Genomic DNA, 27,759 nt, shown 5'->3' on the forward strand with positions numbered 1-27,759 from the left:
CACGTACACCCAGACCCCCTGGAAAAGTAAGCACTTTACTATTTACAAGTATCTGCTCCTTTCCTGGTGCCAGTATTACTTTTAACCTCTTCACCTCTTTCCACAGCCTTTCCTGCCATTGAATCAGATGCTAATGCCAGTTTTCAAAGCTGCACATTTAATTCCCCAAACCTCCCATCAATTGTACTTGTATCCCAGGTCCTCAGGCTACAGCAAAATGCACAGATATGAGAGAACATCCACAAATCTCCTTCCACATTTTGTTTTCTAAAGAGATACATGACTAAGCAAATCCTTTTCAGATGAAAGCTGGAGGAAGAGGACATTCTCTGTGCATAGTAGAAAGACAAAAGTTAGAGCTGGCATGTTGGATATATGACATCAGCTTGTTGCATTTAAGTTGCACTTTTCTGTTCTCGAGGCAGTGGGCTCACAAGCTGTCTCTGATTCCTTGGTCCTATTCCATGGTGTTTTACTCTGCTTCTACACTCATCAGCTCTCATGGGCTGCAGTGAGAAGATGATGCATAAATCATAAATGTACTACCCCTAAATGTACTACTAATTATAGGAAATTGTCCTTCCTTCTACATTTTTCTCAAAGTCTTTTGTTGGGGGAAAAAAACAGGAATCAGTCTGCTGTAAAGGGTGTAAAATCAGTTTCCACACCTGTTTCATATGAAAGGATGTGTATTTTAGTAGTACTCATCCAAATCACACATGAATGATGGAAGTAACTGTATTTCTCAATGACATAAACTTAATTTCTCTACACAGCACATTTTGTTTATTCCTACAAGGTTTTTGAGACATACAGCATTAGATGCTGAATTAAAAAATAGAAGTTAGATGTTCAGTTCTGTTTTATTAGCACAAGAAACTTTCTTATCTATTGAGAAAACACACTGCATGCTGGCAGATCAAGTACAAGGAACAAATTCTCAGAAAAATAAACCCAAATTCTAATCAGCAAAACCACAACTCTTAAATTTCACAAACCTCAACTTTGCTTTTCTCAGTGACTTTCTCAACTTTTATCAGAGTCCTGTCTGAACGTAAACACCTCTAAACAAAACAAAACTCAGTGGTTTATAACTAAGATGGAACATGCCAGTTATGCTTAATTGGTCAAATCTAAAGATTCCTCTTAGAAGCTGTCAATTAAGCCTTCTCCACAAATTTTCCCATTATACAAAGTAGCCTCTTCATTCCCCACCAAACAGAAGAAATTGTCCACAACCCCAGCAGCCTCAGAAATTAAACAGAAACTGAGCATAAGCACTGCTAGGTCTGTACTGGCTGACACTTAAGTAGAACATTTGCCCTTACATGTGAATGACATCAAACTCTGCTGCCAAAACAAACCTTCCTAGTTTTATGTAGGAAATACTTAGGTTTAAGTAGGTACAAAATTTTAATTTCCTATGAGATGTCATTTCACATGAACTTGGTAAGAAAGTGATAAAACCCCATCAATTATGTCAAGAAAATTTCCTGCTTCTACCTTCATCCTGGCTAGGATATTCATGATGGTAGTGAAAATATGTGACATTAATCAGATTCAAAACAATGCATAAATTTTAAAAATTATATTTTTTATGTCACCAGCATCACCTATTAAAAATAGGAAGGATTTTAAAATGTGACTTGCTTATTGCTCATGATACTATTTCCATTGAGTAAGTGAATCTGTGATTACATTGTTTTAACAAATATAACAGAAACATGCCTATTGATTCTAAGATTAGTTTAAAAATCCTGGAAAAATAAATTTGTGACAAATCTGACATAGAGGGCTGTCAGTTAGACTTTGTTTGCAAGATTGGTCAAAACCAAATTTATTTTGAAAGTTCAAACAGACTGAAGCAAGCTCTGATGGAGAGGGTGGGTTTCTGATCCATTTCTGAGAAGCTAATTGAAGAAGCATAGAACAGGAAAACATGGTTAGCTTTACAGGCCTTCCATCCCTCCTGTGCTCAGACAGCAACGCTGTTGGGAATGCGGTCTGGGGACAGGTAGTAGTAAGGCAGCTTTTTGTTCTTGTTGCGCTCGGTGATGGTGCTGACGATCTCGTCCAGGCTCCTGCGGAACCTCGCCATGGCCTCCTTCACCGGCTTCTCCACGAAGTGCTCGTCGGGGTACATGCCCAGAAACAGCTAATTGGAAACACCGAGTCACGCTTTGAGAAAGCAAGGGCAGCTCTGTTTCAATATGGTGCCATTTGGCAGGCCACCACCCAGAGCCTCACCTCACAAATGCTTCTGTTAAAACAATATTATTAATATTTAAGCTGGCTTACACCTTCCCTCTATTGCTGTTCTTTCCATCCCTACATCTTTCTGTGGTGCTGGTTCAGGTGTCTACATGGCACTCCTTGACCTAAGGAGACCTCATCCACTCAGAACCACACACTTCTACTCAGATCAGTCAGAGGAGCTTCCTGTGCCAGATCTCTGCATAGCCACACAAACATTTATGCTGCTGTGAGAGGGCAATTCCCAGCCAGTGATTTAAAAGGAAGATGACTACTTCATTCAGCAACAGTGAAGATTATAACTGTCCTTCAGAGTTCAATACACACCTGCTTTAGTCAGCTTGGACTCTCTCTGAGGGTGCTCTGAAAATTGCACTGCCAGTATGCACACTGACATTGCTTTGGGAACTTTGGGAACTGTTCCCCCACAGTACAAGCTTCTCTGCTAGTACTGCTTTCTTCTGATCGAGAAACTGAATTTAAAGTACCCTCTGTCCATCACCTTCTATTTAAGGATTTCAAAACAACTTCTCCAGAGCCCTTCTGTGAAACAACCAGGTACCTACAACCTCATTTTACATGAGGGAAATGGCTACAGACCATGCCTGCAAAGCCTTCTGTAGGTTTGTTTTGTTTTCACTCCTCACCAGGCACATGGCACTGGAGCAGCTTTTCCAAAAGAACAGGGCATGGGGACACAGCACTGCTGTATCTTCTTCCCCAGCACTGCAGGGACAAGGAAGGAAGAAATCCCTTATGCCTCTACAGCCCTCTGCCTCCCACACCAGCATCCTTATTCAGCAATGCCATGCTCAGGCTTATCAACTTTGATTATGGCTGATACAGCCTCAGAGTAAAAATATAACTTCTTTCTCAGAGCTGGTTTGCACCTGGCAGAACACAGGCAAACCCACAGCACTGGCACATCCCCAGAGAAAGGTGAAAAGGCAAGCACAGAGCAGCAGGACCATCTCATGAGTCTGTGCAGTCTCGCCATGGCCCTCACATCTCCAGCACCTAGAGCACAGAGGTTGACTTACTTCTGTGTCCTGGAACTGGCTCAAGGCCCAGACAGCCCCAAGATGCCAACAGGAACGGCCCCTGTCGGGCAGGCTCTCCACGATCTGCTCGATGGTGACTGTCCCCTTCTGTGTTGGGGGAGGGCAGCGCATCGTCGGTGGGGCGTTGGGGATCCAGGAGCACCAGTCATACTGCAAACAGCAAGAGTGAAACCCTGCAGTGAGACCCTGCAGCGCCTGGCGTCTAGGGACTCAGCACACAAATGTTTGCCTCTGTCATGTGAGCCCCTCAGAAAGAGATGATGCTAAGGACAGGGAGATGCTCTAGAGGTGACAAGGAAGTCCCTACTGTTTTCCTCAGGAACTCACAAGAGAGAGAGTTGGGCAATCTAAATGGGAGTATTTATCCTGCTAGCCACAGGTATGTGCCACACAGCCCAAATTCAGCAGACTGGCTAAGGCCTTAAATATTTTAGTAAACAAAGTTCCCTTCTGATAACCTGAGGCGATTGCCTTTACTCCAGCTTCTCTCTTCCACAAAATTTCCTCCAAGAATGTGCCCACAGTGAATGCCCAGGTGGTCAGATACTGACAGAGATAAGGCATGCTGGCTCACCAAGAAATGTGCAATATGGCATGCAGATATGGCCATGGTGAGCAGCAGAGTGGGAGCTCACAGTCACTGGTGCAGTGCTGGGAGGTGCTGATGTCTCTTTTTGCCTTGGATATGACCCTGAGTTTCGCCACCATCTAAGATGATGCAGCTCCCAGAACTCTTCTCTCCCAAGCACTTTTTTATTACCTTCATACACATCCCCTGCCCTGCCTGAGGGGAAGTGCACAGCCTCTATGACTGACAAAGTGATCTGCTTCTGGCTGTTAAATCTACTTTCCAAAATGCCTTGATGTTGAAAGAAACAGCATTTGAAAGGCAGGCTGTTACTATAGTTTCAGGGCACATATATGTCAGTCAAGGCAGGCAGGGACAACACAGATTACCAGTATGTGGCACATCAAATATCACAGAGGAAGCTCAAAGTTGCCCCTTGGTTTGTAAACTCGAGAAATGAGCAGCAATGCCATTTAAATGCTTTATAAATTATTCCCATAATAAAATCAACAAAATTAAAATATACCAATTATAATCCCTAATCTGATCTTTGGTACATAGGTAGGACTTGAAATACCTTTCTCAGCTTTTAAATTACATCAGTTTCCACAGACTTCACAGGGATTTGTAGATGGCTCTGCAGTAGTTTTGACCAGAAAAAGTAATGTAATTCTGTATATCTACTAAAAAATGCTTCTCAGACCCTGCCCTGGTAGATGTACCTCCCAGCCCAGAAAGAAGAAAAGTCTTCCCACAAATTCCTACCTGACCAAAATTCACAGCTGCGTGTTGAGCTGATGTAGTGAACATGATCACAGTGAGATATTCTGCTAGTGTCTCTCTTGTCCTGATCATCTTAGGGAAGCCTAAATGAGGGAGAAGAAAAGCTTGACCCAGCAATGAAGTAACCCTGCCACCCAGCAATAACCAAAACCATGGGTTAGAGGGCTGTGCAGCAGTCACTGAAGAGCAGGGCACTCTATCAGTCTTGCTGTGTGGTCTAACAGGAGCTCCTCAACCTCTCTGTGCCTTGGCTGTGCAGCTGTAAAAACAGCCTTACTTCATACAAGGCTGTGAGGCACTGCCACTGTTTGCAAAGTATGTGGTGTTCCATCAGGGAAAGACAAAGTGTAATTATGCCTTTAGAAACCAGTGTCCCTGCCCTACCTACCCTGCAGCAAGGAACTCCCAGAGTCCCCAGGGCAGGGACCTCAGATGCTCCATTTGTCTTCAGTGTGAGCAGGGAAGGTTCATGCCAAGGAGGAAGAGACCATGAGCTCGTATTCACAAAGGTCTGAGGTTCAGCAATCAAGTGTATTGCAAGAAAGAGTGCAAGGGAGAGTTTATTCACTGAAACGGGAAGTGAGGAAATGAGAACTTCTGAAAGACAAACAACAGAATGAGGAACAGAAATAGTTGCATTAAGCTGTCTTTGAAGGAGAATAGTAAGAGTTATATACAGAAAAAAAACAGAATAGTCAGAGAGTGGGGAAATATTTTGTAACCAAAGCAACCCCAGGCCTGTATCCCTCCTGTCCTCACTAAAGCACAGTCCTGTGCTGCACCCTGTCCCAGCCCAACCACAGACAGGGAAAAGCCCTGCCAGGCTGCCTGTGCCAGCTGCTTCATCCCCACCTTGGAGCAGCAGCAGTGCAGAAAGACATGCTGCCAGCCTGGTAGTTTTCCTATCTGTAGTGGCAGTCCTCCCACCCGTGGTGCTTGTAGCCTCCCACCCCAGCTGGAGCCCTGGAAAGGCTCAGCACTTGTCCCATGTCAAGATGCTTAGGTCAAGCATGAAGCTCTGACCAGGAGGAACAACATTTCTAAGCTTTTGCTAAGAGACAACTAGACAAACAAAAATGAACCTTTGCTTGTCCAGGCAGACAGAACCCAGGAGCCTTTCATCCACCAGAACATAATGATTGGAAACATCACAGTTTTGCCTGGACATCTGGCACTCCAATGTGTGCATGCAACACCAGAGCCATCTGCCCTCAGCCACTGGCCAACAGGTGTTGACAGATGTAAATCAGACAGGACAATAGGAAGAATCCCCAGCCACCTCTACAAATTCCTGAAAATCTGCCTGGAAACAAATGCAAGCAGAAGAGAAAAGCAACATGTTTAGGGAACAACAGGGGAGTATTCAGTGGGAGAATTGAGCCATGTTATGGATGAGAGCTCCCATGCCAAGTAATGGTTTGCAAGAAAAGAGAGGCTGTGAGAAGAGACAGAGCAAAGGAAAATGTTTATTGGAAATAATTCTGAGTATCTTTTCTTGAAGAGAATAGAATAGTTCAATGGTGCCACAAATGCTGAACAAATGTGAAATGCAGCAATATACTCGTAGGGAGATTCTTACAGGAGAGGATTCAAGGGGCCTTGCTGCTCCTTGATTTCTGTCAGTCTGCCTGGTGCTTCCAACACACACAGACACAACCTCTAAAGCCTAGAGCAGACAAACTCAAAGGTCCTGTTCCCAGTGCAGAGAGATTACATGAGCTGCCCAAGCTGATTATGAGAATCTGTGCCAAAGGAAGGAGCTGTGTCCTGAGAGATGGCCTGAGCCAGGGTCTCACCGTAAAACTGAGCATCTCCAGGCCAAGAAGAGAGGGTCCCTAAGTTGTGCTGTGTGCTCAGCACTGGACAAGCTGCAGAGCTGGCTGGGCTCACACCTTACCTGAGGCTTTCACACCCCTCATTCCATAGACATAAATGTCTTTGACAAAGGCCTGGAGCTCCACGTCCTCACACACCACCTCGTCGCTCTCATAGTAGATGTGAATTACATCCTCTGCAAAGCTGCAGGCAGGAACAGACAAACAAAACAAAATGAAAAGGAGAATGTAACTCTGCCATTCCAGAAGATGATCTTCTGACCTTGCAGATGCTACATGGGGAAAGGGTGAAGGGCAAGAGAAGGTCTCAAAACCCTGGTATTTCCTTCCTACAAGCAGTGGGAATAAGCAGAGACAACTTTGGTTCATTTAGGACTGCAGCATCACTTCTTCCTCCAGCAAAAAGATCCTGGTCATACTGCAACCCCTGGAAAATCCTGTGCACTTCACTCTCTTATTTGAGACTTTTTCCTGCACAGACCTCTGTCATCACATCTACATCCTTTCCTTACTCCATACTCTCCCTCTTGCTTATCCCCATGGCTCCCACAATGGGCAGTGGGGTTCCCAAACTGTGACACCAGTACCATTCCCTGAATGTGGGACACCCCAAAGCTGCTTTTGAATGCCAGTAGTTGACCCCTCCCACTGGAAATCCTTTTTGAGGAATACTTCAGTGGCCCAGGAAACCTCTCCTGGGAAGAAGAGGTCTAGAGCCATTTCCTGTGCCCACTGTTTACAGCAGACATCTCCTTCCTGTTCAGCTCCTCTTCTCAAGATGCCTATTCCTATAAAAGCTCTTAAAACACTAAGAAAGGCTCTTAAAACACTAAGATAACTGAAGCAGCTTTGAAAGCAGTGAGAATAGGTAATCCTGATTTATTTCCTGAAGAACTGCAGTTCATGACTGAATGGCTGGTTAATGGAGCTGTGCTGAGATATTCTGTTAGCTCTGCAGGTACCTTGCTAAATATTTTGACAACAACCCATAGGGTGAAACACTTGACTGTAGAAGCTGACTGTTGGGATTAAGAATTGTTACCCAACAGAGATTTATCACTTAATAAAATATAAATTTATACATTTTATAAATTTATTGCAATTTGGAGACATTTACAGATCTATTGATATGGTTCCTATGAGCCAATCAAGAGTTGTCATTGAGGCAGACAAATAACTGCATAAACACCAAAAGTTTAAGCAATTTTAGCTTCCAGAGGAAGTTAAAGGACAACAAAAACTTTGGAACATGCAGAGAGAAAGCTGCCCTCCATGAGCTCTATCTCCAAGCATTTGGCACTGGTGCCAGGTGATACAGGAAGGGGATCCTCCTCTCAAAAAATGTCAGTATTTCAGACCCCCTGCCACACAAACAGAAATTAGTATATGAAGTGTGGGTGAGACCTTTTGGGCTGAAGTATCTTTGGGTTGGCATATCTGCAGTTAGATCAGAAACAGGAAGAGGACTAGAGGACTTTACACATTTGCTGTGTGACACTCGATGTTTCTATGGGAACAGCCTTATCAGCTTCCTTAGGTCTAGGCCATCTACAGCATGTGAAGTAATGCTGGAAAAAGAAATTATTTCACCAAAGTGAAGACTCATACCCCTGCAGAGTGTAGGAGACTCCTGGTAGCAGACACATGCATGACAGTCCATGGGTCAGGGTCTCACACACTCAAGGGGGTACTGCCCACACCATTGATAAACCAATGATTCACAACTCTCTGCCAACTTTGAGGCAGAGCAACATCATCCTCCAGCAAGGTGAACACCCACCAACAGTCAAAATGAATTGAGCTGACTAAATACTACTTGTTATTTGAAGGGCATGTATCAATCCAAAAAAAAAAAAAAAACCAGGAGAGAGAAGGAAGATTAAAAAAATGGACTACATGAAGAAAACCACTACAAAGTTACAGCTTCCTTTTCTCTCAAATGGGCACTCACAATTGCAGGAAATACTGCAAAATAAGCCCTTGTCTAAACACAGAGGAAACACAGGAGACAAAGATGTCCCCAGAACTTCCAACATTATGCTTGCATCATAAAACTCCTATTTCGTGTACACAAAGGATCTGATTTTTAATGAACATGCCTTTCAAAAGTCATGTGATCAGAAACAGCTGCATATTTGGTAAGCAACTTATGCCATGCAAAAAATATGTTGTTTGTTGAATTAAATGCCAGTGCAGAATAAAAACCATATAAATCAACCAAGGCAGCATTTCATATCTGAAAAGGAGCCACATTTGTGTGGTCAAACCTTGCAGTTCCTCTCCTTACTCAGGATTGCTGCCCTTCCTGATTAAACTCAGACTTTGCAATTTTAAGGCATTTTAAGAAGGGTTTTGTTCCAATCAGTTTATAAATAATTTATTCCGTTTCAAAAGAGAACCATCATGGAAGCTAAGCTTATATTTTCAGTCCACAAGAACATTAATGAGAACTGAGTTCTCTCTTGGCTTGTGCATAGCTCAAAAAAAAAGATAACTAAATTCCTTTTGCAGGTTAAATCCCAATTCACTAAATTTCTGGGAAAACCTATAGAAGAGTACATACCTGTAAAAGGTCCTCTGAAATACAGAATGTAAGAAAACAGCACTGAAAAATGCAGGAATTAAGTCTTTCAAGAGTGTGTGCATGACTAAATATTTTTCCTCAGATGAGATATACTGGATGGAAAAGGCATTATATGGCTAACCAGCCCAGATATTGTTTACAAGATGCAATGAAGATCAAAGTGAGCAAGAAAAAAAATGAAGTCTGTGTCTCTGAGACTTTATTAGCCAATATCTAGAACTATGGTCTTTTACCTCTTTATAGCCTCCCAGACCTTAAGGCCATCATCCCTGTAATAGTAGTAGGGGATATCCTCTTTGCTGTCCATTCCTTTAGCTTTGATCTCCTCAGGGAAGCAGAGGGAGCTGTAAGTCAGATCCTTCATTGCCTTCTGCACCATTTGCACATGTCCTCCTCCTCCTGTAGCATTTGCCTGCAGGAAGAATAGCAAGACAGGAACAGCAGGAGATTGTGTCCCCTTTGTGCCAAGACTGGCTTTACAAATTTGCAGGATACAGAATCTGTTCTTCAAGGAGAAAACCACATCTCCACACAAAGTACCAAACTGCAGAGGTCTACTGGAACTGTGCATTTTGCCTCCAGGGATTTCACACCAGTCCCATGAATCACTGTTAACACACACATTTGCACCGCAGGTACTGCTTGTGCTGGAATACACTAATGAAGTACAGCAAGATCAAAGCATGGCACTCCCTGCAGCCTGTGCTCCAGAAGCTGTCCCTGTGTGAAGGAAGGCAGCCCTGAGGGTGTTACAAGAGGGATTAAACTGCCAGTGCTCTCACAGAGTAATTCAGGGGCAAGTTTTTAGGGATGCAGGCTGACCTTAGTCACTCTGGAAATAATGCCGGGAGATCAACCCTGCTGGGTTGCTGCTAATGAGGAGTGGCCAGGGTTTCAGTATATGTTACATTGGAAAAACACAGCACATCCACAACAGACAGCACTGCAAAACCCTTCAGTAATCACTGCACAAGAGGTCCCAAAAGTTGCTTTTCTAGCATAGGATACAGTGTTATAGCAGTTGTGACCTTACATTTACTGTCCTCTGGTTGCTCATCTGCATTAGAACCAACAAATTCTGGAACTCCAGATCCTTGCTGGCAAGTCTTAGCCACACACTCATCCCACACACATGGGGGATGGACAAGACACTTCTGTTAAAAGGGATGCAAAGTCTCCACAGTCAGCAGAGCAGTATAGACAACAAGGGAAGGAGTCTGGGTTTAACCCCTCTATTCTACTTGGATGAAAAACCCTGAATCAAGGAAGCTATTTTTGGCCCGGTGCCAGTGGTGCAATGAGGACAGAGGTGTCCTGAAACACATGGTCCCTCTTTGAAAAGGCTCCTGAAACCTCCCCAAACTTCCACAGCACGCTCCTAGCAGTCAGAGAGACTGCTGTGTGCCCAAGCTGTGGAAATCCAGATGGCATTCCATTTCTCCCACCAAGAAATGCTTAGTGTCATCTGTGAACTTATGGAGGGTGCATGTCAGCCCTCACCCAAATCATTGATACAGGTGTGACATACAGCTGTGTTTCACTGACTCAGATGAAGCTGAGATTCAGTCCTAGCAGATCTGCTGCTTATGGCAACTCCAGAAGACAGTCTGGAGTCCAAACACACTCTTTGTGATCTTAGAAATCTGCCTTACCAACACATCTTTCTGTGATGGAAATTTCCATTTGCAATCACATATCCCTTTGCTCATACATGAATAACTGAGTATTTAAAAGAAGCTAGGGGCTTAATTATGTGGATACATAAGCAGGGATTTATGTGCACTCCTATATTATAACCAAAAGGCACATCAGCAATGATCAACACACTGACTGACATTGGCCAGTTCTGATTTGGCTACTTAGAGGTAAAAGAGAACATTTTTAGCACAACAAGGCATCAGTTCTCTGTGCCTGTTTCTCAGGTGGTATCACTTATGTTTGCCCTTTAATAGGAAGGTCAGGGAACAAGGCAATATGTGGTGATTAAAGGCTATGTACATATGGAACCAGGAATAATGGTGAACTGACATGAACAGTGAAGATTCACAAAGAGTTTACCAACCTTGTCAAAAAGGCCACACTCACAGATAAGCTGCTCTCGGGCTTTGGTATTGATGGCAATTGTGAACCTCATATGGGGCACCAAGAGCTGTGAAATGAAACAATGAAAGAAGGAAAATTCTCAGACTGAACTCCACAGCAGCCAGATGTAAAGTGTGAAGCCCTGGTGGCTTAGCTGCATCTTATCTTGCAGGGCAGCCAGTGAAACTATTTCAGCTGAACTCACTAGCACTTCCTTTTGGTTTGTGATAACCGCCCCAGCCCTGGTGCAGGAGCTGACCTTGAAGAGGGGGTGCACAGCTGGCAGCTGCCGGAACATGGCGATGCTGAACACCTCTGAGACCAGGTGTGTGCGCAGCAGGTGGGTCACTGTCTGGTGCATGTGGAAATCGGACGAGCGCACCCAAATTTTAGCTAGCAGCCAGTCATATGTGGCATCTGAAGGGAGGAAGATGGGATTGTCTGGTCCAGGCTTTTGACCAAGCTAAAAAAGGCATAAAAAGAATGTGAAACCCCAAGTCCTTCATGTTTGAAATGAGACAACAAAGACCCTGACAGCAAGCCCACCTGGATTGCAATGGGTACAATTTTTTTCTCCAGATTCTTATATAGCAGACAGATGGGTGCAGCCAAGTACTGTACTGTGCATGGGTCTGTTTTATTGGCATCCACACCATCAAGCAGCTCATAGTCCACAATGAAAATGTTTCCTTGCTGTGGGAAGGAAAAAATGAAACAAAAAAAAAAAAAAAAAAAAAAGAAAAGCATGATTGTTTTAATAATATGCAAGCAGCTTGGAAAAGGGAATGGGAAGCCTTGACCAGAAACTGACTTGAGCCTGGTGGTTACAAGCAAACCCTGGCCTGCCCTTGCCCATGGCAGCTCAGGAATGATGCCATTGAGACAGCAAGCACCATTGCACAAACTACCTGCCGTGTGTCTGCAGAGTCTGGCAGTGAGCCTTTCAGCAAAGAGCATCTCTGTGTTTGGTACTCATGCAGTGACACTCAGCAAGTTTCACACTGCCAGCTGAAGAGAACCCTGTGTTAACTGAACAAGGCACCAACCTTGTCAATGCTAAGTGGGTAAGATCCTACCAGGAAAGCAAGAGGCACCTTTCCCCTCTGAGGCACTCAGTCAATCCCTCACCTTGCAGAGAAAACCAGAGAAAAGGGACTGTTCATCTCCTGGTTACAGCTCTTCCACTGGAGCTGGAGACAGGCTTGGCCTGCAGCTCCAGACAGAGGAGAAAAGCCAGCAGGAGCACTGCCAGTCTGCAGGGACAAACAGCTGTGCCATGACCTATCTCATCCTGAGGAAAGGAGATGTGGCTGGAGAAAGCAGCAGACCCTGGAGATTAGGGGATGGAGAAGGAACAGGTGGAGCCCAGCCTGACCCAGAGCTGTACCTTCACTTCCTCCTCCAGGGTCAGGTTCCTCTCCAGACTGCATTCCACCATGTCCATGGTCACAGGCAGCTTCTTGGGTATCTCTGTGCACCTCCGGATCAGCACAGGGTTGCATCCATTCAGGAACTGGTAGCCAAACATAAAATCTTCCCTCCAGTGTTGCATCACATATTCTAAAGGGAAAACAAGCCTACAGCATCAATATCTACTGGAAAGGATTCCTCCTTTCCCCCTCACTTTTTCGTTACACGGCACTGAAACTCTGAATACAGAAAGCAGCAAAAATGATGCAAAGGTGACAGGTTTTTAAGAAAAATCACTGAAGTTAAATGGAAAATTTAATCCTTGTTTCTCACACTTAATTAATTGATGAATTAAATTGATGACAATTTGTTTCTCCATGTACAGAAGCGATGACGAATAAAATATTCCACTTTTATGAAGAATACTCTCTTCATCTGGAAACCACCTTCTCAGGTCTTCCATGAAGTTTTTTAATCCCCCTCTTCAAATTCACAGGGCATGCAGTACAGAGGGCTAAGTTCAAAAACAGGTGGCACAAGCAGGAGAAGCTGCACCAATGTGTGTAGGGAAGGAACAGCAGTGGCTGGAGCAGAGCTTTCTGCTAGAGCTGGGTGAGGGAAATTTGGGGGAGGATTTGGACTCTGACTCAGTACAACTCCTCATTTGTTGTTTGGATTGTTTGACTTGTTTTCCCTCTACTTTTCAGTTGCTGGTATAAACCCAGATTAACATCTCAATAAAATTCTAGTTTTGGATACCCCTTCTCTTTACTATTACATATGTAGTATTACTGGACATTTTCTACATGCAAGTGTTCTGTTTTGTAATGTCACGTTGTCACTTCAGTTAAAATGAAAAACCCCACTGATGTCTTCAGGGGAAAAAAGCTAGTGAAGTTTTCCACTACTGGCTAGTTTTAAACAAGGCACAACATTTTCTGAAAGCAATTAATTTTTCTAGAAAGGGTGAAAGGATTAAAAATATGTACCCTAAGGGAATGCAGTGATAATTTTAAAATGTCTCAAAACCCACAATAAAGCTGAAAAGAAGTTAAGTTTATGCAAATGACATTTACATTATCTCCATCAACTGCCTAATGAGCCTGGAGCTGTATCTGAAGTCTTCATCAAGAAAAAAAAATGACTCAGCACCTTGGACAGAAACTGCACTACTGAAAAATGCCTTGAAACACCTTCTCCATCATTCCTGCTTCTGCCAAAGCTCATAAAAAAGAAAATTGAGATTTAACATAACTGAGACAGATGTTTAATGTTTAAATGTAACAGAATTGGAGCTTTCCTCATGAGAATGGAAATGTTATCAATTAAATTAATTGTAAATCATATCTAATTCTTGTGTTAAAAGTACTTTAGGAAGCAATCCTATTAAATGCTGCTGTAATTAGTTTTTAATACTTCTGCCACCTTGTGTTCTTGGGTTTATACCCAAGAAAAGCATAACTGCTCTTATTTCTGTGAACTGATCCCTAGGCAGCCTGAAGAAGAGTAAAACATCAGAGAAGGAGGGAAAACCGTTTTCCTTTGCAGAGTCTAAACAGCCTATTCATACAGGAGTCACACATTAGCCAACTTAAAATTGCTGTGCATCCATTATATCCAATAACACAGAAAGATAAAAGTAATCATGGATGATACCAGAAGTTGGGTCTGGCTCACGAATTGGAAGCTCCCCAGCCCATCTCTACAGAAATGGCACCATGAACTTCAAAACCCCTGACTGTCTGCAATTCTTTTTACTGGTTTTTAAGTAACTTTTAAGATTTGTGCATTGAAAAGGGTTAAAGAAAAGCAGCATTTTGTCTTTGATATGTCAATACCACACGAATGGATTTTTTTAACAGAATAAAAGACACTGCAGAAACTTAATGTCCCTGAAAGCAAAAGTGAAATTCATAGTCTTAGACAGGGTTTTTTGTCTTCTAGTAGGAAGTATGAAATGGTAAGCACAGGAGGATATTTAATGCAATATGCATAAATAATTCTGACAGATTTTCGATAATTGAAATTTTGGACAAATGCCACAAGCTTTCCCAGGTCTAGCTCACACTAATTTCCAGTAAGAAGCATGATTCCTTGGATTGTGGTCTGATGACTTTTATCCTGGCCTGCACCAGGACAGGTGAAGTTACAGTTCCAGGTCATTCCCAGTTCTTTGTAACCATCCTCAGATCTGCTGGTCTAACAGGAGAGGCTTTCCTATCTGGAATGACTTCTGTCAAAATAATTTATCCTTGAAATTTATCCTTGAAAAACAATTGAGCTGCCCCAAGTCCCTGACATAAATGGCCCAAGAGAACCAGCTGAGAAGAGCCACAGGTACAGGTACAGGTACAGGTCCTGTGACAGCAGAACCAAGGCACTGCTACCCTCCCCTTGTTGGATCAGGGTTGAGAAGCCTGGACTTACAGCAGCAGTGCAACTGAGCACATGGCTGGGATATCAGGGGTCAGCCTTTGGTCTGGACTGTGTCAGAGGCAAGAGGGGTCACCCTTGCACTTGTCCTTCACAGGGAACATTGCCAGACTTCCCTTTCTGGAGATTTTCTGCGTGTTCAGATTAAGTGGGACATGAACAATCAAATTTTCAAAAATGCTTTAACAGCTACCATGGTCTGAAAAGCACTCCCACCAAGTTATCTCCAGGTTTAGACTCAAAATACTTATAAAAATCTGTCCTATGGGACTCAGACATGCTTGAAAATACATTTCTAAAAGCCAAAAGGGACCAGGATGCCCAGCTGCCCTGACCTCCAGTACAGCTCAGGACAGAGAATGTCACTGAGCAATTCCCAGTAATTCTAGTTCCTTGTGAGATCATAGGTTTGTTTTTAACTCTTGTGGGTTGATGGTGTGATCAGCAGTCTGAGATTACAGTTGATTTACTGGAGAGCAGAAGAGCAGGTCAGCCACATCCATCCTAATCAAATGATCAAAGACAACTAATTAGTCACTCTGTGACGCAAACGAGCAAACACTGAAAAACTCACCAGAGATTGTGTTGCTGATTCTGACAAAGATCCTCTCAAAATCTGCAAAATCACTCCAGGAGGACTGGAACATGTGCATGAAACGATTGACATAAAGATTCTCCATCCTAAAAATAAATCGAACCAAAGCATATCTGAAAAAAAATTATCTCCAGCTTTCTCAATACATTCCTATCATTTCCCATGCTTTTATATACCTAAACACAATAAACTTTTAATAATGGAATGTAGGGTTAGTCACCCTACAGAATTAATACTGCAGGCTGTACTTTACACGAAAGGCTGAAAGACACATCAAGGGACCAACTTCTGCTATTGCATTTACAGAACTCCATTCTAGAATTATTCTCAGCAGCCTAGACTGGACCTATAAAAGCTGTAGTCAGAAAAGCTAGTGCTTCACACATTGTCAGTGTTTAACAACAGCTGAGAGTGCTGAGCACTACTAACACCAGTTCAGAAAGTGGTATGGTGACACAAAGAGACTGACAGAGGTGCACAAAGTCAGAAGATTAACAACCCAGGATCAGCCAGCCACCATTCCTAAAAAAAATGGTAGGTACTGGAAGTACCTACATGACCAAGGACAGAATGGATCCCTAAAGTATGTGATCTGAGTTTTTGAGAGCTTTCTGTTTACTTGAGCTGCTGGATAAACCTCATGCTCGCATCTAACCTCAGAAACCAAGGCTCTTGGTCGAAGTCATCACATGAACACAGTGGGCTGGGAGCCAGAAATGCTTGAATTCATCTGCTAATTCAGCAAATACAGCACAGCCAAGATAGTTCCCTTTATATGAAATGACAAGTCCCGAATTATTGCATAAATGCTGAACTGCTGTTATTAGGTGGAAATCACTTACTTTGACGGGAAAGCAAATAATGAATTTGAAAAAGAAAGCTGTCTTCCCACTAACACTTCAAAAACACAAATAAAAGCACCCATAGCACATACAGCAAAGTAAAGAAAAGTCACACTATTGCACTAAAATCTCCCCAAAAGAATTCAAGGAGAATCCCAGGAGGCTGGATTTATAATCAGCAAACATATAGAAAAGACTGGATCAGAACTGGCTGGAGAGGACCAAAAGCCAGGATAAACAGCCAATGGTTATCTGGGAAGAGGGCTCTAGACCAACATGACCACAGTGCAGACAAAGGAGCTGTCTCTGCACTAAGCCCAGATGGGCTTCATGCAGAGTGGGGTACATGCAGAATGGGTGCATGCAGAATGGGTACATGCAGAGTGGGGTACATGCAGAATGGGGTGCATTCAGAATGGGGTGTATGCAGAATGGGGTACATGCAGAATGGGGTGCATGCAGAATGGGGTACATGCAGAGTGGGGTGTATGCAGAATGGGATACATGCAGAGTGGGGTACATGCAGAATGGGGTACATGCAGAGTGGGGTACATGCAGAATGGGGTACATGCAGAATGGGATACATGCAGAGTGGGGTACATGCAGAGTGGGGTACATGCAGAGTGGGGTACATGCAGAATGGGATACATGCAGAATGGGTACATGCAGAATGGGTACATGCAGAATGGGTACATGCAGAATGGGTGCATGCAGAATGGGGTACATGCAGAATGGGTACATGCAGAATGGGGTACATGCAGAATGGGTACATGCAGAATGGGTGCATGCAGAATGGGGTGCATGCAGAATGGGATATATGCAGAACGGGCTGCATGCAGAATGGGGTACATTCAGAATGGGTACATGCAGAGTGGGGTGCATGCAGAATGGGTACATGCAGAATGGGTACATGCAGAATGGGTACATTCAGAATGGGATACATGCAGAGTGGGTGCATGCAGAATGGGTACATGCAGAATGGGGTACATGCAGAATGGGTACATGCAGAATGGGGTACATGCAGAATGGGTACATTCAGAATGGGTACATGCAGAACGGGCTGCATGCAGAATGGGTGCATGCAGAATGGGTGTATGCAGAATGGGGTGTATGCAGAGTGGGCTGCATGCAGAATGGGTGTATGCAGAATGGGGTGCATGCAGAGTGGGGTGCATGCAGAATGGGGTGCATGCAGAATGGGTACATGCAGAAGGGGGTGCATGCAGAATGGGTGCATGCAGAAGGGGGTACATGCAGAATGGGCTGCATGCAGAATGGGCTGCTTCTGCTGCTGACATGGCACTCAAGGGTAAGAGGTGCCTGGAGCCATGTTGGGAAGTAAAAGTCACACAACTGCCCAGGCTAGAACAGGTGATGGCCTCTCCAAAGGTCTTTCCACACCTGACAGGGACCCAGAAGCATTGTGCAAGGATCAAAGCAAGGGTAATTTTGGGCTGGACTTTCTGGATAGGGACCAGGTATCTGAATCACAGATGAATTTCAAGAAGCAGCATGACCACCACCAGATGGTTAAACCATTTTAAAAGACATAACTCAATAGCTTGAGAAGAGTTATTTAAGACTGACTCGTTTGAGAGTTTCCACTAAAGGTCTTGCAGAGCTCTGGCCTCCTTCAGAACTGTCTAAGATTAGAAAACATTTGACATATAAGCAGATATGTGCTGCTCCTCTCCTGCCCAAGGTGCTCTTCCTACCTGGGGCTACTGATCAACCCAAGCAGTAGGCACAGCACCTGGGATCTAGTCACAAACCTGCTGAATGCCAGGCACACATCCATTCTCAGATATTTCGAAGACTACTTCCAATAGGAGGAAGTTCTTCACTTTTCCTATCTTGGAAAAAACTTCCAAAGGACTTAGGAAACAAAAATCCTTTTTCCTCAATAAATCAAGTATTTGGAAGTCTCTGGCACACACTAAAAGCCAGAGGAAGGAAAAAAAAGTCAAAGTCAGGGTTGCTTGTAGAATTTAATCTGCCCAAATGCAACACTGGTCCAAAATAGCTACACAAGCCTGCATTTCTGGCACAGAATCCAGGCTGAGAGTTTCCATTTGCTAGATAGCGTGGATCACGTCAGCAACAGACACCTCAGGATTATCTCCACCTACACACCATTAATCCTTTAAATTTACAGAGTTATCCACTGTCAATCTGAAGACCCAACCTTGCAGCAACATAAAGAATATCTGAGACATATCTCCCTCTACGTTAATTTTTGCATGTCTCAAGAAAAAGGGCTTTCCCCTCCCCTCTTCCACTACTTCCTATGTCTCATACAACTCTCTCAGCTCTCACATTTTCCCTTAGAAGTGCTCCTTGCCCACTGCTACACTTTGTTGCTTCACACCTGCCCGTGGATTTCCAGACACATCTCTGTCTTCCCATGCCTTCCCCCAAGTTTCTCCACTCCATTCCTGCAAACAGCTGCTCCAAGCTCCCAAAGCACAACAGGGTAGCTAGATAAGGCCTATCAAACTCTTCTCCAAAGATTTTCACAATTTATTTGACCAGAAACACAGGTCCAGGTTTTCCAGCCAGATGTGCCAGCCAGAAGCACTGCCATTCCTTAGGAAAGTCTGTTTTGCATCATAGCAGTTATCCAGAATGGCTGGCTGTCAGCAACACAGTTTCAGGTTCCTATTTTATGGGGAGGGCCCCTTACAGCCAACAACAAAGATAGATGTCCCTGCACTCTGTTGAGTTGCTTCCAAGTTTCACTTGGAAGTGATTCAGGACCTCTGACACCATGCCACAGCCTGGCAGGATGGGATTGTGGAAGAGGAATGCAGCCTCCACACTGCTTATGTCTCCTAATGGCAAACCCCTCATCTCTGGCATTCAGGGGCTGTTGCTCCTGCATCACTCACATATTCTGTATGAGCTGGGAAACAGCTGGTCTGCACTGGCTAACACCATGCTGATTCGACTCTCCAGTTCCATTGGAAATGGAATTCAGCTGCATAAATGAATAAATGAAATACCCAGAATGCTCTGACATGTAAGGACCATTCTTGTCTCATGTCAGACTTCCACCACCTGATAGTTTGGGGGGATATCTGAGACAGTGTGGTTTGATCTGGGCACTTGAGACAGCACAGGAGGCTCACAGGTCAGGGATGTCCCATCTGCCACACTGTACTATTCCAGAGCTCTGCAGGATTGATTATGCAGGCTCATCCAATGGCCATCCAGTGTTTTCCTCAATGACATGATCTACAAGTGGCTGGACAGTAACCTGGCTGCCCCAAGCAGATTACACTCAGGTGTGGATGACTGATGAGCTGCTCAGAAGAGATTTGCTCCAGTAGGATGTCAAGGGTACATTGATAATGATCTTTGTGTGTGTGACCAAAAGATTTAATTATCACCAGCAGTCAGAGGAGAAAGGTATCTCCAGGGGGCAATGCTAAGAACTGTGTGAAAAGTCTCAGGTGCCTGTAGTCCTGCTGATGCTTTTGACCATGTCTCCTCCATCTGCCTACAGCCAAACCCATGGCTAACCAGAATGCAGAGGCTCAGTCAGTCCAATATTAAATACTGATAACTAAAAAATAAAATAACAAATCCATTAAATTCCTGCTTCCCTACTTTGATTGGCTGCTGGAGAAAGTAATCCAATTTTGAGATTCAATGAAACCTAAAAGGTGATCAGATCTTTACCTGCCCCAAAAGAGATTCTGCAAACTCCTGAACTTACGCTTTCGTGTAGTTCAGAATGAAGTCAATTCCCTTCTCGTTGTCAAACTGGATGTCACGAGGCAGTTCACTGTGAGAATGGGCATCAATGCTCAGGGGAAAGCCTGGATGCCACTCCTTCCAGCTGAGAAAATAAGAGAGGTTTGATTATATATCTGTATTTAACTGTATATAACTGTATCAGCATGGGAGCTGTGTCCTTATCTCCACTGTTTTGGTAATTCACTGCTATAAAGGAGTTTTGTGTCAGACTCAGGCCAAAATAAGTGATTTACAACACATCAATACCTACCAGTAACCCACAGAATCCTGAAGCAGACTGGAAGGCATCTACTTGGCCAGCTACCTTCCCAAAGCTTGAAGTAACTTATACCTGTGATATTTCTACACATTCTTTGCCCCATTTTTATTTCTAAACCAAAGAAAGTGAATTGTAAGGAATACTGTTTCAATGGTATTTCCAGAGTGCCTGCCACACACAGACTCCATTGTGTATTATCAGCTGTGCATCAGAATTTTAAGTAGCTATTTCCCTGAAATTACAAATGGTTTTGCCTTCCTTCTTGCATATGTAAATAAAATTTTGTGGCACACCTCTTTTTGAACCATATTTTCCTCTGCTCTATTTCCCATAATTTGTAGGGAACAGCCTTTCTTGTTCAAAGGAAACAAACAAACCCTTGCACCAAGCCTCAATCCATCATTCTGAACAGACCCTTTGCCCTGACTCTTACTCTCCCAATTAAGGAGATACAAGTGCAAGAAACTTTTGTAATTTTAACAGAGCATGTCTCTAGCAAAAGGCAATGTCTAATGCCTTCTGGAGTTACCCGCTGAGAAAAGAAAGAATTTTCTCATCATGACACCGGCTAGGAAAAAATGTCTATGAAGGCATAATATATATATGTGATATAGATGTATAATACATATGTATATCTATATATATATGTATGTGAAACAGACAGGTATAATACACATGTGAGATTTTTATACCTTACAACTGTCTTCTGTTAGCACATCCCACTTCACTCAAACAGGTTTTCACTGTACCCTGGTGCAGGAAACAACTCAAGCCAGCTTGGTGCAGCAGCCAAAAAGCTCCAGGAAAAGCTGACATGTTCAGATCATGTTCTGAAACTGTAGTACTGCTTGTAACAGGCAAATGAAATATGCCTTCAGATTTTCCTTGAAAGCACAGCAGTGTGCCAGAAGGCCCACACAGAGGCTGAATCACTGAATTCCCACTGAGGTCTTCCAGACAGGCTTATCTGAGGTACAAGTATCTCATAACACCACCTGCACCAGCATGATCGTCACTGTGCAGTGAATTCCACCTAAGTAAAAACCATATATGGCCAGCATGGTGACAGGCTTTCTCTTATCCAGCAGCTGAGTAATTGTAGGCATGTGATAATGTGACTATTCCAAGCTCTGACCTGATGGGACAGACCAGAGCAGGGGGAAACTCACCGGTACATTTTCTGACGGGATTCCAGCTCTTTGCGCCTGTGCTGCTTGAGAATCTGAGTCTTGTCATCTCGGGGGAGCTTTGCTGCCAGCAGGGAACAGAGACAGGGTTATGAGATTCCTCTGCCTATCATCTCCCAGGTATTGAGAAGGACAGCAAAGTTTTCAAACCTTCAAACTTCTGATCTATACCTTTCCAAAGTTTCTGTGGGAAATGCCTACATGATCCCACTTAGTGCTTTTGAGTAGACACACAGGTCCTTAGAGAACCTGTGGAAGAAGATAAGCTCCTGACTTGGTGCTTCCAAGGGGAAATTAGCTTAAGCTAGGAACATCTGTTTTAACTGTATATAAACCCTAGATTTCTGCTGTAGTCACTTGCTGTACATATCTAGAGCTACATGGTCTGAAGAGAGGTCATCCTCTCTGCTAAAAGAAATCTCCAGGAAACATCTCCAAGCTTCTCTCCCCTTGAGCAATGCTCTCCCTTATCAGCTTGGGGCAATAATCACATCTTCCAGTCATGAGAACAGAAAAAAAACCAACAATGAGACTTCAGTTCCAGACATTTTGCTCTTCTGACCATAAATTCAATACAACATTAAATAACACAGAGACTTCCTTAGTGATCAGAGAAAGGGCAAGGTACTAGACTCACTTTACATACACAGATGTGGAGGCAGATAAAACCAGTAGGAGTTTTATAACAAAAGCTGTTTGGGGTTGGGGTTGGAAATATCTGAGGTAATACAGCTGATAACATAAATGGTTTCCAGGTGGTTGGGTTCAAGTTACCAAGAGAGCTTCACTTGCTCTTGTCCTTTTCCTCACCATCCTCTGAAAGCCAAGCAAAGCTGCATTCCATGGAAGTGGTACAGTTGTTACAAAACAAATTATGAAAAATGGAAAGACCAAAATGAAACTGACACATAGCTGTCATTACAGGACAAAAGACTTCAAACATAAAATGCCCCATTCAGGCAAAAAATGTAAGGGGAATAAAATATAAACATTTTTTCCCTGCCACCTTACATTTGTTTCAGCTGTTTTTAGGCACTTATGCTGCAGAATACTACAGTAGTCAACCTACCCCAGGTACCAGAGAGGGGAGGAAGCAAACATCAGTGACAAATGTCTGCCCAAATCCCAGTAACAACAGGTAGGTGTCAGAGACACTTAAAAACACTTGTTTTTCTCAGTTGGTCAGCATTACTCCATCAACCTGCCTTGTCCTGGACTTGACAGCATGCAAAAAAGAATGAATGAAAAGTAAGCTGCTCTTTCATTCTGCACCCGCTGAGAAACCTTGGGATTTTATTTCACTCTCATGAAAACAAAACAATTTACAGGCAATTAATCATGGGCCACTTAGGAGCTTAGTATGAAGCAAATAGGGAACACTAATGCTAATTAGATCAAAAGGGCTTCCAGCAATGGGCATGTGAAGTAGTAAAAAATTTGGCATTAGTGTCAGTCTTCAAATTCAAAACCAGTGCAACAAGCCAGGGTTAGGACTCTTCCTTGTATGTGTTTCCCAAAACATCCAACCCAGATGCCAGTGGCTCAGAAAGTATTCCTGGCAGGGAAAGCCCATTCTCCAGGATGCAGAAGGGGACTGGCAGTGGGTCTTCACTGGAGAGAGAGGACTGGGAGGTGCATGGAGAAATGGGAAGGAGAGATGGAAGAATTCCAGGTGTTCTGCAAGAAATCTGGTTTCCACTAGCCCTCACCTCTTCCATCCCGAAGGACAACCTCCTTTTCATCTGTAATCCAGCGGTAACACGGGAACTCCAGATAGTCACCCACGGGTGTTTTAACTGTGATATACTTAAGGTACCAGTCATCCTGGTACCAGTATCTTCGTTTCTCTACTTTTATTAGCTGAATTTCTCCAAGGTCTTCTTCCACAGTCACATCATAGGAGTCAACCTGCAGAGCAGAATACAGCCAGTGATCCACTGCACGTGAAGGAAGCACCACTAGCACTACCCAGGCATACCTAGTCCTTCTTTCCTCTTCTTGCTTCCCAGCTTCTTGTGGGTGAGAAAAGGAAGTTCTAGTATTGGACTGCAGTGCAACAGAAAGGTGAAAAAAAGAACAACAACATGCAAAACACTCCAGAAATGGAGAAACGTTTTTGGATGCAACCTAAAAACCATATTATTCCTTGTAATGTTTGCATGTCTTAGAAAAACATGCAGGTCATGAAACCATTCACTGCTCTCCTAGCAACAGCTGAAGGAGGTACAGCTAGGGCACATCTACTCATGCAGCTGGAGTGGAAAGATGTTAAAGAGATTAAAACATTGGACTAGGAATTTAAAGACCTTTTTGTGTTTGTTATATGTGATTCAGAATAAGAACAGTATCCAGGTCTCCTAAATCCACTTTGTCTTTTGCTTCTGGATCTTCTTCAGTTCTCTCTTTTAAAAATGAGGACAATTGTATTTTTTATGTTTGTACAGCTAAAATTTGGACAATTATGCATTTTATGTTTTAAGGCTCAGACGTACAAAGGAATTTAAGTACAATGACACGCCTACAGATATGTACACATGATAGTTACAAGAGCCCTACAGTAGTTATTGTTGAGGTAGTGAAAGAAGGACATGCAATTAACCTAAATGATACCTAAAAGGTTTTTAATCTTTTTATGACCATCACAATTCCAATTCTAATGGCAGTTCTGAAAGGGAAGGCTCCCTCCTGGTACCTCACACAGCCATGGGCTCACCCCATGACAATTTTGCTAAAACAGTCAAGGTGTGCCAGGTTACAGAGAATGTACAGGGTGCAGGTAAGAACTGACACTTGGTTTCTATGACATTTTTTGTTCAAGGTCCCTTGGTAAACACCAGGATGGCTTCATGGTGAGCCAGAGATCAAGGAGCTTTTATACAGTTTGAGTGCAGAGTGAGAGAACAGAAGTAATGAACAATATTGGACTGTCCAAACTCCTGTACCATCCTGTTCAAGCAATTTAATCTCATGCAAAACCTGAGTCTTATCTCTTTTGAGGAGAGATCCCTACTGACCATTCTCACAATGGAAAAAGGACGGCAAAGACAACTTCTCTCTCTATAAGCACAAAGCTTTAAGTGGAAGGAGCTGTATTTCCTTTCTGGATATACATGTTAGTACTTTTCTTTCAACAAAAGCTAAAAAGAAAGGGGAAGAGGAAGGAAAGAGAGAACTGAGGGACACCATAAAACTTTGAAATCACTCAGCATCAGTGAAATTTACTCAAAAGACAAAGAGCAGAAACTATGACTCAACATTGCCTGTGTCCAGAGCTTGAAGTAAGTCAGAAAAACTACAACTGAGCTACCATTGTGCAAATTCCTTCAGGATTTTCCACAAACTTTTCCCTCAGTCAACATTTGCCATGCAAATCTCCTACTCAGATCTGGTCCATGCCCTCTTTAATCACATGTATTAATATGCCCAATTTGCAATAATGCAAATGAAGACATCACAAGGATAACGGAACTACAGACCCTGGACCAACATTTAGAAAAAAAAAAAGAGCCCAAACCTGGAAAGTAGACAGCAACTTACAAAATAATACTGCAAAATTCTGCTCATTCACTAAAGAGTTGTATTTGTTTTAGAAATGGAATAACTATTGAATTGCTTTGCAGAAAAAAATTATAATCATGGTATTAAAAGAAACATTAAAGTCAGAACTGTGAAAACAATTGCTACATTTTGCAAACCAACCAAACTCAAAGTCTTCTGCCTGCTTCAGTTTTAGTTTTCTGGTTCTGTACTGGTATTTCTCTTTTCTTTTCTTTTTCCCTTGCACAATATATTATTAAGACACAGTGTTTTAGGCACAATGTAACCTGAACAGGTGCCTGGAAAAACATGCTGCATTCCCCTAGAAAACACCCTCAAACCCAGAACTTAGCAGATTGTACTGCAAGTGTGCAGAGAGCCAGATACTTTACAGAGCACAGAGTTATTTTGATGGTCCACAATAAATACATGCTGGAGAACTGACTGCTACTAACACTGTTCACTGCTCCCTCACCCAGTGGATGTACCTGTGCTCCTGCTGGACCTGGTCCCCCAGCAGCTTGCCAGTTGCTGCTGGGCAGATACTGAATGCTCCCATCGTGGCACTCTGTTCCTGTGACAGGATCCAACCCAACTGGATGCTCAGAGTACTGCCAGGCTCCATCAGAACCACCTGAAACCCCTTTTGCAGCCCAGGAATAAGAGCAAACTGCCTGGGCAGTAAAATCCTATGGATCTCCTGAGCTGGGCAGGGCTCAGCCCTCCTGGGACAGTGCCCTGACCCTAAGCCTGCAGGACAGTCTGCAGGACAGTGAGGTCTCCTTCAACCTCTCTGGCTAATGCTGTTCAGTTTTGCCTAAAGCATGTGGCTATTCAGCAGATAGAAGAGAAACAATGACTGGATGTCCATTGGGGAGATTCAGTGACAAGGTACTAAGCTAATGAATGTTCAGTCATGAAAGAAAATTAACTTCAGTAGCAGTGGCTGGTAAATATCTGGGGAACCACAGCCAGGCATGCCAGCAACACCTACTCAAAATGCTGACTTCTATTAAGTGTGTTCATGACGTTTAACACTGAAGAGACCATGGACCTTACTCAGGCTGTGAAAAAACACACCTCAGGGCAAAGCAGCACCATGACACTGAAGACTCACTTGTACATGTGGTGGAAGGTCTAACTTCCAAACTTTTAAATATCTTCTTAAAACTTCCAAAGTTGTTTCTATCTCATCAGACCCTCTAGAAACTGTGAATTTGGTTTCCAGGTAAAATACACATTTGGAAAAAGGGGGAAAAAAGAGTCTTTTATTTCCATAGTGGACAATAAGCAAACAAATGAATGCGATTCTAATCCAGTGCTCAGAGAATAAGCAATTACATTTGGATAGTCCAAATACAGTGATAGACCACAGAGAGGACAGGGCACAGCAAACAGCAGAAATCCTGGTTGAGAAGAAGAGCACAGTTGATAGCCCAGCCACAACCTCATCCTCACACTTTCATGCTGTTTTTCAGCTTTCATTGACGTTGCCCTTCACATTTCTCCTGGCAGGCATTGCGAGTCCCACTAGATGCTTTTATCTCTTTGCTTAATTCTTTGGAGATAACAGGGCTCTGACTATTAGTAAATACTGACCCTAAACATCACTTAAAACGCACAATTTTTTTTTTTTTTTTTTTTTTTTTTTTTTTTTTTTTTTTTTAGTAATAGTAAAGAAAGTACGAGGAGATCTGAAAGCCCGCTGCAAGTCAGACCCGCAGAGCCGGACTGGGTCGGGGCAGGGATGCGGTGGCTCGGGGAGCAGCGGGTACCGCGGTGCGGGAAAGGAGCCGGGGAAGCGAGCCCAGCGCTGGGCAGCCCGGGCCGCTGGCGCCGCAGAGAGCGGGGCCGGCACCGAGCCGGGGACGGTACCGAGCCGGGGACGGCACCGAGCCGGGACGGCACCGAGCCGGGACGGTACCGAGCCGGGACCGGCACCGAGCCGGGCCGGCACCGAGCCGGGGACGGTACCGAGCCGGGGACGGCACCGAGCCGGGAACGGCACCGAGCCGGGACGGCACCGAGCCGGGAACGGCACCGAGCCGGGAACGGCACCGAGCCGGGACGGCACCGAGCCGGGAACGGCACCGAGCCGGGAACGGCACCGAGCCGGGGACGGCACCAAGCCGGGACGGTACCGAGCGGGGACGGCACCGAGCCGGGACGGCACCGAGCCGGGGACGGTACCGAGCCGGGACGGTACCGAGCCGGGACGGCACCGAGCCGGGACGGCACTCACCGCGCCGCGCTCGAAGTCATTGTAGAAGGGCTTGTCCAGCAGGTGCCGGTCGCTGCAGCCGTCCGTGCCCTGCAGGGTCAGGTACACGTAGTCGTCCGTGCCCGCGAACCACTGGCTGCCCGTGGCCACCGTGACGGTGTAGGACGGCATGGTCCCGCCGGCTCGGCTCGGCTCGGCTCGGTCCCACCGGCGCTGCTGAGCCGCGCTCCCGCCTCCAGCCCGAGCCTGACAGCGCCGCCGCCTCCTCCGGCACCGCACGGGGCGGCTGGAGCTGCCCGCCCCTTGCCCAGCCCTGAACAGCCATCCAGCCCTGCACACCTACCCTGCAT

At 44.2% G+C, this 27,759-nt stretch overlaps 1 protein-coding gene across 1 annotated transcript; it reads right to left on the reverse strand.

Annotated features, from left to right (window-relative positions):
• Positions 1 to 724: 724 nt before the first annotated feature.
• ALOX5 (arachidonate 5-lipoxygenase) lies at positions 725 to 27,688 on the reverse strand. The gene is made up of 14 exons (XM_056494660.1): positions 27,431 to 27,688; positions 23,361 to 23,559; positions 21,634 to 21,715; positions 20,165 to 20,287; positions 15,584 to 15,690; positions 12,554 to 12,726; positions 11,713 to 11,859; positions 11,426 to 11,629; positions 11,147 to 11,233; positions 9,318 to 9,496; positions 6,563 to 6,684; positions 4,648 to 4,748; positions 3,294 to 3,464; positions 725 to 2,155 (listed from the first exon to the last, which is right to left on the reverse strand). Exons 1-14 carry the CDS (start codon positions 27,578 to 27,580, stop codon positions 1,976 to 1,978), a joined length of 2,025 nt encoding a protein of 674 aa, XP_056350635.1. The 5' UTR covers positions 27,581 to 27,688; the 3' UTR covers positions 725 to 1,975.
• Positions 27,689 to 27,759: the final 71 nt, after the last annotated feature.

The sequence above is a fragment of the Oenanthe melanoleuca genome, chromosome 6, assembly GCF_029582105.1.
Source record: "Oenanthe melanoleuca isolate GR-GAL-2019-014 chromosome 6, OMel1.0, whole genome shotgun sequence".
In the NCBI taxonomy this organism is placed as follows: Eukaryota; Metazoa; Chordata; class Aves; order Passeriformes; family Muscicapidae; genus Oenanthe; species Oenanthe melanoleuca.